This window comes from Podarcis tiliguerta (assembly GCF_965153285.1).
Source record: "Podarcis tiliguerta genome assembly, chromosome: 6".
NCBI lineage: Eukaryota > Metazoa > Chordata > Lepidosauria > Squamata > Lacertidae > Podarcis > Podarcis tiliguerta.
In genome coordinates, this window is record NC_139539.1 from 73,599,679 (window position 1) to 73,614,301 (window position 14,623).

Here is a 14,623-nt window from a genome sequence, read left to right on the forward strand (position 1 = left end):
GTTTAGGACTGAAGCTTTATTGTGGCATGAAATTTGGGAGACAGGAGCTTATTAATTCACCAGATGCATGAAACCAACTCTAGGGAAGGAAACTCCTAGGGCAGAAGATCATGTTGCAATAAGGCTGTTGTCTTTGGACAGAAGCAGGGTGGGAAATTATTGTTATTCAAGGTGAACAAGGCTATAGCAAAAAAACACATTAGGGATGTAGGACAGCAAAGGGGCACAGGTTAAACTTTAACCAGTAAAGACGTGTATTGATAGGCAGCAGTGTTTGTCAATTGTGGGGAACCTATGATGAACCACACTCCCATCATTCCCAATAATTTGCCATGTTAGCTGGGGCTGATGGGAGTTGGAGTCCAACAGTGGTTAGAGTGTCAGACTAGGACTGGAGGACCACAGTTCAAATCCCCACTTGGCCATGAAGCTCACTGGGTGGCCTTGGGCCAGTCATTGCCTCTCAGCCTCACAGGATTTTTTGTGAGGATTACCGTAAATGAGGAGGAAGAGAACCATGCACAGCATCTTGAGAGCCTTGGAGGGAAAAAAGTAGGACAAAAAGTGAGAAAGAGGTGAGACAGAAAATAAAATAAATAAACAGCTGGAGGGCCACAGGTTCTCTAGTCCTCCTTACTGAATTTCCTTCCAAAAAGGTAAGGATATCTTTTGCTGAACTCAGAACTTCCTCTCCAGATTTAAGGATTTAGGAAGTTTTAAAACCAGTGCTTTTTTCCTTTAAAAATGTTTAGGGGTACTCTCATTTTGACTCAAGAAAACCACCATTTTATAGTTACAGGTAGGTAGCCGTGTTGGTCTGCCGTAGTCCAAACGAAATAAAATAAAATAAAATAAATTCTTAAAAATTCCTTCCAGTAGCACCTTAGAGACCAACTAAGTTAGTTATTGATATGAGCTTTCGTGTGCATGAAGAAGTGTGCATGCACACGAAAGCTCATACCAATAACTAACTTAGATGGTCTCTAAGGTGCTACTGGAAGGAATTTTTAAATTTAATTTAATTTATTTTATTTTGTTTCCACCATTTTATAGTTCAAATCGGGACAAAAGAACAAAGATTCACAAAAAGTTTAGGTGTATGCGTCCCCCTAGGAAAAAAAGCAGTGATTAAAACACATACTATCAGCATAACTATGGACAGTACAATTCTCACCCTACACATTCCTAAACATTCCTGTTTCGAAAATGGAAAAGTTTGCTAGTTTCAGGAAACGTTCCCCTTTTGAAATAAACACCACCTGCATCTACCTACAGGCGCTGCCTGGGGAAAAAAACCAAAAGAAAACAGGCGATGGGTGGCAAGGCGACGATTAAATATTTTTGAGCTGCTTCGGCTCCCGTAGTCCGCCGCCCTAGCTACTGTCTTCCTCATGGAATCCTCCTGGGCGACTCTGGGCATCGCAGCTTTCCTTTTGCTCTTGCCGTTTCTCTTCGCCGCGCGGTTCTTCCGAACGAGGCGAGCGCACGTCCCGCGTAATGCTGCCGTCAGCCTCCTGGTGGTGGCCGGTTCTGGTAAGAAAAAGACGGCGGAGTTTTCCCGCTCCGCGCTTTGTATAGCAAAGCGTGGCCTAGTCCACCCGGACTACAATACCCAGCAAGCACAGCGGCAAGCTTTCCCCCTCACAGCGTCCTTTGGCGCGAGGCATCCTGGGATCTGTAGTTCATACAGCGGGCAGAGGTTTGCATGGATCTGAGGTTCATTTGGTTTCGGGGAACCACCGTGTGGAGCCTCGAATCAATTTATAAGTCGCCCAGCTAAAATGACTAGTTTTAGCTGAGGGGGATGCAAAGCCGGAAAGCATCTTACAGAACCGTTCTCGCTGCTGTTGAGAACAAATGCTGGCGCCACGTGCATTGGCGCTATATTATTATTATTATTATTATTATTATTATTATTATTATTATTATTATTATTATTATTATTATTATTATTATTATTTCTTCATTAATTTATTCAGCATTTTCCCCAGACAGAGACTCAGGGCAGCTTACAGCGGAAATAAACATTAAAAACAACAACCAAGCATTATAATATAATATAATTTACTAAGAACATACAGATAATTACCGTGAAAACAGCAAGGCCCCAGCCCTTTAATTCGAAACACACTATCCCCAAAAATCTGTTGGGATAAAGAAAGTCTTCAGCTGCTGGAGGAAGGATAGAGGGAGCTAGACTAGTTTCTCTAGGCAAGAAGTTCCAAAGTTGTCCTGGAGCAGGCACAAAGAAGGCCTTATACCACACCGCTACCAAGCATGCCTGTGAGAGTGGCAGGACTGAGAGAAAGGCCTCCCCGGAATATCTCAGAACTCAGGCAGGTTTGTAGGAGGGGATGCAATCTCAGTTAAGTAGGACCTAAGCCATATAGGAGGGACCCGGGTGGCGCTGTGAGTAAAAGCCTCAGCGCCTAGGACTTGCCGATCGAAAGGTCGGCGGTTCGAATCCCTGCGGCGGGGTGCGCTCCTGTTGCTCGGTCCCAGCGCCTGCCAACCTAGCAGTTTGAAAGCACCCCCGGGTGCAAGTAGATAAATAGGGACCCGTTACTAGCGGGAAGGTAAACGGCGTTCCGTGTGCTGCGCTGGCTCGCCAGATGCAGCTTGTCACGCTGGCCACGTGACCCGGAAGTGTCTGCGGACAGCGCTGGCTCCCGGCCTATAGAGTGAGATGAGCGCACAGCCCTAGAGTCTGTCAAGACTGGCCCGTACGGGCAGGGGTACCTTTACCTTTTTAAGCCATATAGGACTTTGTAAGTCATAACCAGCACATTGAACAGTGCACAGAAACAGACCATTAGCCAGCTTAGCTGTTGTAACACGGGAATTGTATGCGGCATTTGTAATGTGCAGCATTCGTGACAGCTGCATGTTTATGAATGCAGATGTCCCACCACCTTGAAGTCCTTTGCCCTGTAGCGTAAGCCTCGTGGCGGATGGCTGACACCAAGCTGCATTTGATGCACGGGTGAACACTTGCAGGGGAAGCGCAGGCTCACCTCAGTCAATACGATAATAATATCTGCTCTGAAATAGGGATGTTTCTTTATGTCCCGTGGAGCTGTCATAATATGCTTTTAAAGTATGTGCTGTTCCTTATATAAAGAGTAGGTGCTACAGAGATGGTCCAAAGCACATAGTTGCCCATGACAGAAAATTAAAATGCTAATTAATTTACAAATCAAAATGTCATGTGAGATGACCACATCAGGAAGCAGCTTTTTATTTTAAAAAATCACTTTCAGGTTTGTTTGTGGGTTTTGAAAACGAAAAACAAGCAGTGTATATATTTTATGAAATAAATGAATGAATTGTGCGTGTGCAGCAGCAAGGTGTGAGAGGATAGCTTTTGGGAAGGGCCACAGCTTGATGGTAGAGCATCTGCTTTACATGAAGAAGGTCCTAGATCAGGGGCCAGCAAACTTTTTCAGCAGTCCACTGTTCCTCAGACCTTGTGGGGGGCCGGACTATATTTTTTAAAAAATAAATGAGCAAATTCCTATGCCCCACAAATAACCCAGAGATGCATTTTAAATAAAAGCACACATTCTACTCATGTAAAAACACTAGGCAGGCCCCACAAATAACCCAGAGATGCATTTTAAATAAAAGGACACATTCTACTCATGTAAAAACATGCTGATTCCTGGACCGTCCGCAGGCTGGCTTTAGAAGGCGATTGGGCTGGATCCGGCCCCCGGGCCTTAGTTTGCCTACCCATGTCCTAGGTTCTATCCCTGGAATCTCCCCCTGTAGGGCTGGTAGAGACCCAGTCTAAAATCCTGGAGTCTGGCTGCCAGTAAGTGTATGAGGCAGCTTCTTATTTGTGTATTCCATAGAGTTTGCCCTGTGCTCCCCAAATTAGCCTGGTGTGGAGGATACTGTGGAACAGCCAACTGAATGGCTTCTGTGGGGGTGGGGAGGTGTCACCTTGTCCATCATCTCAGGCAGCAAAATCTCATGGGCCAAGCCTACACCAAGGTGGGTGAACTCATGGCATGGCTTACTCTGTGCCAGAGGATGAAGGGGCCGTGTGACTACAGAGTCTTGAGTTTAAAGGATGTAAATTGGGTAGCCAGACCCATGCACAGCGGTTCATCTAATTGCTATATAGGTGAATATTTTTCCGCTTGCGTCTCCTGCTGTCGTAGGGCTTTGATGGGAAAGCTGCACCTTGCTGAAGTTCTCCCTTCAAGATAACTACGAATAGCATGAGAATCCTGCTTCATTTATCTATTCACAGAATATTTATTCATTTATTGCTTTTACACCCACCTTTTTCTCATAAAGAGCTCAAGACAGCACACAAGGGTTCTCCTCAGTTAATCCCCACAAGAACCCTGTGAGGTAGGTTAGGCTGAGAAGCATTGACTGGCCCTAGGTCACCCAGGCTGAGGGAGGATTTGAACCCTGGTCTTCCAGGTCCTAGTCTGACACCTAACCACCACCACCCAGCGCTGGCTCTGTGGAGGGAGTCAGCGTAGCAGCAGGGTAAGCTACTGGTTAGTCTCAATAGTGTCGCACAGTATGACTATACTGTTAAATGCAGCAGCCTCTGGGTAAAGGGTATTTCTCAATGTTCTACAGAAGGTCCCACATTTAATCCTCAGTGTCCTCCAGACACAACCGGGAGACACCTTTCTGAAACCCTCCAAGAGCAGCTGTCAATCAGCATAGAGAATACTGAGTGGGATCGATCATAAGAGCATAAGGAAAGCCCTGCTGGATCACACGAAAGGCTCATTTAGTACCGAATCCTGTACTCACAGTGGCCATAACCACATGGCTATGAAAGCCCAGATGTTGGACATGAGTGCAAGAGGACTCTCCCCACTCTGAACTAATGTTCAGAGGCAAAACACCTCTGATACTGGAGAAAGTACACAGCCATCATAACTAGTAGGCATGGACAGCCTCTTCCTTCATTAATTTGTCCAACCCCCTTTAAAGGCGTCCAAGTTTCTCTGACTTGGTATGAAGGAGTTTCTTAGGTTCCTAATACAGTGGTACCTCGCAAGACGAATGCCTCGCAAGACGAAAAACTCGCAAGACGAAAGAGTTTTTCGTTTTTTGAGTTGCTTCGCAAGACGAATTTCCCTATGGGCTTGCTTCTCAAGACGAAAACGTCTTGCGCCTTTTTCTTAAAACCGTCAATGCATTCCTATGGGAAACCGTCAATGCATTTCCTATGGGAAACCGTGCTTCACATGATGAAAAATTCACAAGACGAAAAAACGCACAGAACGAATTAATTTCGTCTTGCGAGGCACCACTGTATATTCCCAATAATTGGTTCCCTTCTAAAACAAACAACAGCATCACATTAGTAGAATGCTTCTTGCAAATATAGACAAAGAATGTAAATTTGCCACAGGAAACCCAGTCAGTTGGGTGGGGTACAAATAATAAAATTATTATTATTAGTAGTAGTAGTAGTAGTAGGAAAACGAAGTTCGCAAACCTCAAAACGAAGTCTCGTACCTACGGGACCGCCTCTCCTGGTATGCCCCACAGAGAAACCTACAGTCTGCAAATAAAAACATCCTGAAGGTCCCAGGCCTCAGAGAGGTTAGGCTGGCCTCAACTAGAGCCAGGGCTTTCTCGGCTGTGGCACCAATCTGGTGGAACGCTCTGTCACAAGAGACTAGGGCCCTGCGGGACTTGACATCTTTCCGCAGGGCCTGTAAGACAGAGCTGTTCCACCAGGCCTTTGGTCAGGGCGCAGCCTGACCCCCTCCTCTAGCAATCTGCACAGGGTTTTGCTTGCTGGTTGCCATCAATTTGTTTTTGATTGATTTTATGGTGAAAAGTTTTTAGAATGTTGGATTGTTTTGACTGTTGTTAGCCGCCCTGAGCCCAGCTTTGGCTGGGGAGGGCGGGGTATAAATAAAATTTATTATTATTATTATTATTTCCCACGGCTTGCGTATAGCTGCGCAAAGCCCGAAGCCTGGGGCATGCTGAGCTCAGCGTGCCCCAAGCTTCTGGGTGCCGGCAAGCTCTCCGCTAGCCGTGGGAGAGCTGTGTGACTTCGCGCAGCTCTCCCACAGCTAGCAGAGGGCTGCGCGAAGCCCAAAGCTCAGGGTGTGCGACTTCACGCAGCTCTCCCACGGCTAGTGGATAGCTTCCTGAAGCCTGGAGAGCGAGAGGGGTCAGTGCGCACCGACCCCCCTCGCTCTCCAGGCTTCAGCGAAAGCCTGCATTCGCCCCATAGGACGCGCACACATTTCCTCTTCATTTTTGGAGGGGAAAAAGTGCGTCCTATAGGGCGAAAAATACAGTATATGATTTTTCTTTTAGGAAGGCCCAAGCCCACTGGCCATGTAAGTGTAACTTTTAACAAAACAGAAATGAACTAGAGTTGGAGTACATACATATGGAAAACATTTGGCAGTTCAGACATTAGTTGACTGAGAGGGGGAAATGTGAAATGTCTGAAATGAAAAGCATGGTGCTTTGATATGACATGAAAGTTATCTCTATGGGGTTTGATCTATACTGGCTCAGTCATCAACACACATCAGTCTCCAGTTGATGCTGCAGTCATCAGAGTCTTGCAGTTCGCTGATCTCTCACAAGCCACCTTCGCTTTTGTGTTTTTCAGGCGGGCACACTACAGAAATCTTGAGGTTACTTAGTAGCCTGTCCCAGACATACTCTCCTAGACATTATGTTTTGGCTGATTCAGACAAAATGAGTGAAGAAAAAATCCGTTCTTTTGAACAACAAAGAGCTGAAACCGCCTCCAATTCCTTGGTAAGTTGTGGCATCTTTATTGATAACTGTTTGTTTATATTTCACGTGCCGAAATGGTGACTTAAATCGCTTATCAGCATGATTTTCATTGGGCTCCATATCTGTAGCTCTGAGCACTTTGCTTCTCAATTTATCCTGCTGAATTGCCTCTTTATGCTTTTATCTTTATTGAATCTTACCTTTTACTCACAAACCCAAAAGTTAGCCAAGGGTGAATGTGGCTTTCACTCAGGCCAAAAAAGATTAGCCACCCCTGCTTTTAAGATAAGCCCTCGCTGAAACCAGCAAGGCATTTCCAAATAACCATGTATAGTATTGGGGATTATAATCAATGACTGTTTGTTCTCATTAATAATAATAATAATTCTGTACACAAGGGAGAAATGTGCACACAGTCAGAGGTTTCGTTTTAAAATGTCTGCTTGAAAAGACAAGTTGCTTTTCATTTTTCACTTTGTACGTTTCCCAGAAAAAAGGGCTTGCCTATCTTCAGGATGTGGCAGAAAGAGACCTCCAGCCTTTCTTTCTCTTTCCATTGACAGTTTAGGAGCCGCCTGAAAATGCATGAGGGATCATTGGTCATCAGTGGACTGCAGGTTTAAGAACCAGTGGCAAAAGTGATCTAAACGTATGAGCTCTGTTTCCCTGTACCTGAGAAGGATTTCATATCAATAAGGGTCTTCTGTCCATTGAGTAGAGTGAAAAATGTGGCACATCTGCCAATGCCATTTGCACAAGCACATCTGCCTGCAGTTCCACTACAATGCAGCTGCAGCACCAGACAAGGCCATGCTTTGTGCTGGCATAGCTGCTGGTAGCCGCATCCTAAACCCTTGGTGTGCTTGCCTAACAAGCCCTAGTAGGCTCGGGATGTTTGTTGTTGTTTAGTCGTGTCCAACTCTTTGTGACCCATGGACCAGAGCACGCCAGTCACTACTGTCTTCCACTGCCTCCTGCAGCATGGTCAAACTCATGCTGGTAGCTTCGAGAACACTGTCCAACCATCTCGTCCTCTGTCGTCCCCTTCTCCTTGTGCCCTCCATCTTTCCCAACATCAGGGTCTTTTCCAGGGAGTCATCTCTTCTCATGAGGTGGCCAAAGTATTGGAGCCTCAGCTTCAGGATCTGTCCTTCCAGTGAGCACTCAGGGCTGATTTCCTTAAGAATGGAGAGGTTTGATCTTCTTGCAGTCCATGGGACTCTCAAGAGTCTCCTCCAGCACTATAATTCAAAAGCATCAATTCTTCGGCGACCAGCCTTTTTCATGGTCCAGCTCTCACTTCCATACATCACTACTGGGAAAACCATAGCTTTAACTATACGGACCTTTGTTGGCAAGGCGATGTCTCTGCTTTTTAAGATGCTCGGGATGTTACATGCCCTTTCCTAGCTCTGTATGTGACTTCAGCACATGTATGAAACATGGTCAAGCTTTTCCTCACTACAGCTTAGCCAGCAACTCTGTTATAATCAGTTCAGCATGGGAAATAGCCAATTCCAAGCACATCTTGCACAATGAAGACAAACTGTGAGCGGGGGAGGGGCAGGGAAAACAACACAAAGAAATATTTCTCTTTAATCTCTTGCTACATGCAATTATTAACAAAAGTACCAGAAAGAAAGGTGGCATCTGATAGGATCTTTTATAAATGCATGTCAACATACATCTGTTTCCTTTTAAGTATCTTAACAAGTTCTGTGTAACCCAAACTCAGGAAAACGAAAACTTTGTTTCAGTTGGACCTGCTTCTGAAGCTTTTAAATTTTGTTATTGTTAACATGCTTCTATGCCGTGTTTTATTTTGTTTTGGGTTGAGGTTTCAGGGTTGGGCTTATCCCCACTAAAGTGTCTTTTACTTTGTAACATTTATTACAATATGAGATTGCTTTTTTTGCAGGGGGGGTGTGTTGTCGTCTGATCTAGTACCTATCAAGTTCTAAGGATTACGACTCCGCTGAGAACTCAAGTCGTTGAACCACATCACTGTTCTGCCTCAGATCTCCTAGGCGGAATTTTTGTTCCTACTCGGAGGGCATACATTTCTTTCTTTCTTTCTTTCTTTCTTTCTTTTTCGTTTGAGTGCTTGTACTCTCCTCCGTGAAACTGGAAGAAGGAATTTAGCCCCCATCCCTGTAGAACAAGCAATATTATCAGGAGAAAAGATGAAATGGAATAAAAAGTAGATTTCAAAATGTTGTTCATCTGAATTTATATAAGGTCTGCCACTTGATTAAAGAAATCATAGTGGTTATACATATCTGCCCTGGTAGCTCAGTTGGTAGAGCAGAAGACTCTCGATCTCAGGGCCGTGGGATTAAGTTCCACATTGGGCAAAAGATTCTTGCATTGCAGGGGGTTGGGCTAGATGACCCTTGTGGTCCCTTCTGTGAGGTTTATGGTGCACTTCTGTGCACATCTACACTGAAGTTAAGTCCCATTGAGTTCAGTGGGTTTTGTTCCCAGGGAAGCAGGTACAGGACTGCACCACCAACCAGTTAAGGATGCAATCCTATTACACTCATGTGGGAGTAAGTCTTATTGAACTCAATAGGACTTTCATCTGAGTAGACATATATAGGCTTGCCCTGTAAGACTGCAACCCTACACATGTGTGGTGTAGTGGTTAAGAGCACTGGACTCGTAATCTGGTGAACCGGATTCGCCTCTCTGCTCCTCCACATGCAGCTGCTGGGTGACCTTGGGCTAGTCACACTTCTCTGAAGTCTCTCAGCCCCACTCACCTCACAGTGTGTTTGTTGTGGGGGAGGAAGGGAAAGGAGGTTGTTAGCCGCTTTGAAACTCCTTAGGGTAATGATAAAGTAGGATATCAAATCCAAACTCTTCTTCTTCTTCTTCTTCTTCATCTTATTATTATTATTAAGAATGAACTCCACGGAATACAGTGGGACTTCCTCAGTTTAGTTTCTTCAGCTTGATTTACACATTGCTTCACACAACCAAAAAGAAGTTCCAAACAAACAGCCAGACCATTAGTTCTGTCCATAGCCTGGGAGAATAGAAACATTCAGCCTGGTGCTGAAAAGCTGACAAAGTCTACTTAGAGGTTTTTAAGATTAAGCTGCATAAAAATTCAGTTCAAATAAAGTTATTTATTTAAGTCGGCACCAGGAGAGGTTCTCTGAGGAATCCAAGAATACAGGAAGGCATTGGAGCCTAGGCAAGCCTTGTTGCTTGAACAAGGCTTAAGTGGAACAAGATGCCTACCTATACCCTTTCCAGGGGAATCCTGTAGTCAGCAGGAGTGGCAGGATCCCCCAGGCTGAGAAGCTGCCTCCTGGAGAGGTTCACAACGAGGGGGAGCTACACACAAATCCAGCCATTGCTGGCACAAAGCTATAGAGCTGGTAATTCGTTCAGGGCAGGAAGTGGATCCTTGCATGTGGTCTGCTGCTTCTCTTAAGGAACTGTTGTGGGCAACAGATTAAAAAATTATATTTTAAAAAATGAGCTAAAATAAACCCACTGGGGTAAATCGCACCACCACATCTCACCCACATAAAACAGGTTGGGATGGCCTCCTTATGGCTGTGGGCTTCACAGCATTTTTCTCACCAACGTCACTAAAAATTCCTGCTCGTGTTTTCTGTTTGGACAAGACAGTCCAAAGACGAAGGATTCAACATTCTTAGCACATGCAGGAGGAAAACAACAAAACAGCTTTGGGTGCGAATGAGCACTAGCAGCCAAGGCATCTTTCATTTTTTGATGACTTTAAAAAAAAGGCAGTTTCTTTGAAGATGGAACCTACCTGTGAGGTAGCTTAGGCCACGAGGCAGTGACCGGCCCAAGGTCACCCTGAGAACTTCATGGCCAAGTGGGGATTTGAACCCTGGCCTCCCAGGTCCTAGTTCAGCACCCTAACCAGTGTGCCACACTACCTTCTGCCAGATCAACTGGTGTGACAGCTGCAGCCATTCCTGGATCAAAATACCTTAGCTATAGTAGTCTAGGCCAGCATTTTTCAACCTTGGGCCTCCAGCTGCTTTTGGACTACAACTCCCATAATCCTCAGCTAGCAAGACCAGTGGTCAGGGATGATGGGAATTGTAGTTCGAAAACAGCTGGAGGCCCAAGGTTGGGAAACACTGGTCTAGGCATTAGTAACCCCCTGATTGGATTACGGCAGTGCGCTCTATGTAGGACTCCCCTTAAGGTTGGTCCGGGAAGCTACAGGTAGTGCAGAATGCTACAGCCTGGCTGTTGGAGGATGCGCCCTATCAACAGCACATAAATCCTGTGCTGAAATAGTTGCCCTGGGTGCCAGTATGCTACAAGACTTAATTCTAAAGTTTTGCTATTCGCATGTCAAGCCCTGAATGACTTGGGACCTTTGGGAACACCTGCTTGTTACAGTCCTGCTTGGTCACTTTGAAGCTCAAGAGAGATACCCCCAAGTAGTGCCATATGTTTCCAGGGTTGGTCTTACGTCCGCTAAGACCACAGCCTTTAGTGTGGCAGGACCTGCCCTTTGCAGGCTTCCTCCGGTGAACATCAGGCCAGCACCTACAGTATTGGCATTTAAGAGGCAGCTGAAATCTCACCTGTTTGTCCAGGCCTTCCTTGACAGGGTCACACAGCTACATGCCTGTATTAATTTAATCTATCCATTTGCGATGTATTTTTTTATGGTTGCAGTTTTGTTATTACTTTTTTCTGTGCCCTATGTTTTTCTTCATTTGGTATAGAAATTTTTAAGCCTGGACAAACTGGTTAATCTTAGCTGTGGTTAGCTGAAGCAAGCCAGCTCAGACCATAGTTTAGGCTGGCTTTTTTCAACCAACCGTAGAAAAGAGTAACTATAGGTTAGAGTTTGATAGACACACTAAGCAAAAGCAAAAGCTTCTAAAGACTTCCTTCTTGGGTGTAAGAAGGAGTGTGCAAGCATGAGGGTTCCTGAGGCTCATTTCTGCAACACTAAATTATGGTTAGCATAACGTCTGAGCTGCAACTTCCGTTGCTGTTTCACCTTAGTAATCATTGTGAAGTCAAGCATAGCTTGGGGATTAGTTTTGTACTAACTTTGCCAAAAAGGTGTATGAACCAGTGTCCTAACTTATGACACAAAGTGATGTGGAAATTGGGAGGATGCTTTGCAAGGTAAGATTAGAGCAGAACACTTTTAATAGGAAGCTCAGAAGATTTCAGTTCAACAGCATCTGTTGCTAGCAATTCATCTTACTGTCCACTAGGTGGAGCAATAAGCCAATTGTTGTGCTGCCTAAGCTGCACATTTTGAGCACTGTTTGAAAAGTAAGGAGAGAGACATTTGCTTGCATTTTCCAAGTGATTTTATGCATCTGTGCTGCCATGTCCGGGTCTTGCACTCATATTCATCATGTGTTTAAAAGCATGTGCCGGATGCTGCTTGCAGGGGAGGGGTGAAAATCCTGTGAAAGGTCAGGGCATCTTTTGCAAATGGAGAACTCGCTCCTTTGGAACAGGGAAATAGGTTGCAATCTAGAGGCCACAGCCACAAGCCCAACCCAAGAGCCCCATCACTGGTATCTGTTCCTTTTTTTGTGAATGGGAGGTGTGCAGCAAGCAAAGATAGCAGCCGCCTTATGGAACTATGTGCAAACGGTCACGAGTCATCTGGTGTAAATCTGTCCATTTATTCCCTTGTTTTCCAAGTTCACCCTCCACCGCATTCCCAGAAGCCGGGAGGTCCGTCAGTTGTGGAGCTCCTCTGTGCTGACGACTCTGCGTTCCATGTTTTACTCTCTCCCTTTGACCTTCAGACTCAAGCCGGATTTGGTATGTAAAACAACTGTTGCAGACAAATAGTGAAGAAATGCCTTGTCTGTTCCAAAAGGAAATAACTATCTGGAGATAACAAACCTCTAAATATGCATACAAATTTAGGACTGGTTCCTTCAGGGTTTACTTCCCTCGATTGAGTCCTCCAACCTTTAAGCAGCTCTCTTGTGCAATGCAGCATTTTCAGGCAAATTTCAATGTGGCAGTGGGTACTCATAAAACAGGGTATTATCGGTCTGTCTAGCTGATTTATATCAAAGGTGGCTGAAGTTAGATCAGGATCTAGTGGAAGATATTGCAATGATTTGCGGCCAGATAACAAGGATTTCCGGCTCCAAATTGTTTAACAACAGCAACAACAAAGTGACTTTTTATTAGGCTGCTGCAATAAGAAGGCTAACCAGGAGTGAAGTTTTTGAAAGGACTGTGAACTCACCTCAGTTTTTCTACTAAAAACAAATTCCTTCGGCCCATGTGCTCAGAGGTACCCCTTCTTTCATTCTAAATAGGTGTCTTTTGTGCCTTGCTTGGTAGGATCACGGGGTTCCAGTGAACAACAAAGTAGACTCAACATTCCTGTTTATACAGTATGAAAACTCTTATTGTCTTCTATTCATCTGTAATAAAGAGAAAGAAGTGTTTCTGATGGTACCTTGAGACTAAAAGGGAAATCCAACAATGCCCACCTGCCAGCAGAGCAGGCACCCTATTTAGAATGGATTATCTCTCTTCAAGGTACCCCACAAATCCGCTCTGGGCAGCTGGGGGACCAGGCAGCGCAGATTTGGAGGGCCACAGGACCTGTAAGGGAAAGAAGATGAAGGGAAACTCCTCTCACACAAGCAGAAGTCTGCTTCCTTGGCGTTGGGATTGTTGCCCTAAATCTTTAGAAGCTTTTTTTTGGGGGGGGGGCACATGGCAAAGCTTCCTTATAGGTAAAAGGACACCTGACCATTAGGTCCAGTCGTGACCGACTCTGGGGTTGCGGCGCTCATCTCACTTTATTGGCCGAGGGAGCCGGCGTACATCTTCCGGGTCATGTGGCCAGCATGACTAAGTCGCTTCTGGCGAACCAGAGCAGCGCACGGAAACGCCATTTACCTTCCCGCCAGAGCGGTACCTATTTATCTACTTGCACTTTGATGTGCTTTCGAACTGCTAGGTTGGCAGGAGCAGGGACCGAGCAACGGGAGCTCACCCCAGGTTGGGGATTCGAACTGCCGACCTTCTGATCGGTTTAACCCACAGCGCTACACGTGTCCCACGCTTCCTTATAGACACTGCTAAATTGGACCTCTGATGAGGTTCAATAGTCTGCTAGGAGAAGCTTGTACCATGTTGTAATAACAAGGTTCTAAAAAGTTAGTTTCAAGGTAACTTTTCTTTCTGTCTAACTTTTCTTTCTATCTGGCGCCACCCCCACCCCCAGAAGAGCAATGCGGGAACAGAGTGGGGCTTGTTGACTGTCGATTGCAAAGTCATAGGGGGTGGAACACTCTCCTGACTTCAAAGTGATTCTCCCGTAAAGCTAGTTGCTAACCAGAGTATGAAAGAAAACAAAGGAGAGACCTTAGTGAGCCCATCCCTGTTCCCCGTTTCTTCCCCATACATTGATTTTTTGCTTTTCATTAAAGAGGAAGCAAAATGCCTTAATTCAAATGAAACAGACCGTCTTTATGCGACGAGTACATTAGGACATTGCCTTGTTACAGCGATGGCTCCGTTTAATTAGCATCAATTGTATTGAGTTTCCATCATAAGGGAAATTGTCTGGAAAATCAAACAGACCATTACATTGCTGGAGGAGATGATGTGGAAAAAGTCAAAGGAGAAAGGGTATCGGCGGGTAACTTAGCGATAGTTTAACTTCTGTAGAGCTTTTTCGCTTGAAATAGCAGTGCCAAAAAATACAGAGCTGGTGCCAGAGGGCCTCCTGGACTTTGCACTGAAATCTCCTCTGAGGGTGTGTGTGTGTTTAAAAAAAAGGGACTCTCGCTGCAAGAGAATGGAGTTTTGCCAGTGCATAGTGAAACTGAATACACTCTGTACTCAGCCACAGCAGCATCACTCAGGT

At 45.2% G+C, this 14,623-nt stretch overlaps 1 protein-coding gene across 5 annotated transcripts in view; it reads left to right on the forward strand.

The window, feature by feature from the left end:
* The first annotated feature begins 1,033 nt into the window (after positions 1-1,033).
* ALG14 (ALG14 UDP-N-acetylglucosaminyltransferase subunit) overlaps positions 1,034-14,623 on the forward strand; it is a 53,127-nt gene continuing 39,537 nt past the window's right edge. For 4 of the 5 annotated variants that reach the window (XM_083445101.1, XM_083445102.1, XM_083445100.1 and 1 more), the window contains exons 1-3: positions 1,051-1,533; positions 6,620-6,771; positions 12,424-12,546. In XM_083445101.1, the coding sequence (XP_083301227.1) occupies positions 1,392-1,533; positions 6,620-6,771; positions 12,424-12,546 (417 nt within the window). In that variant the 5' untranslated portion in view covers positions 1,051-1,391. Of the gene's footprint in view, positions 1,534-6,619; positions 6,772-12,423; positions 12,547-14,623 lie in introns of all 5 variants that reach the window. The other variant, XM_083445104.1, reaches the window with a different exon arrangement.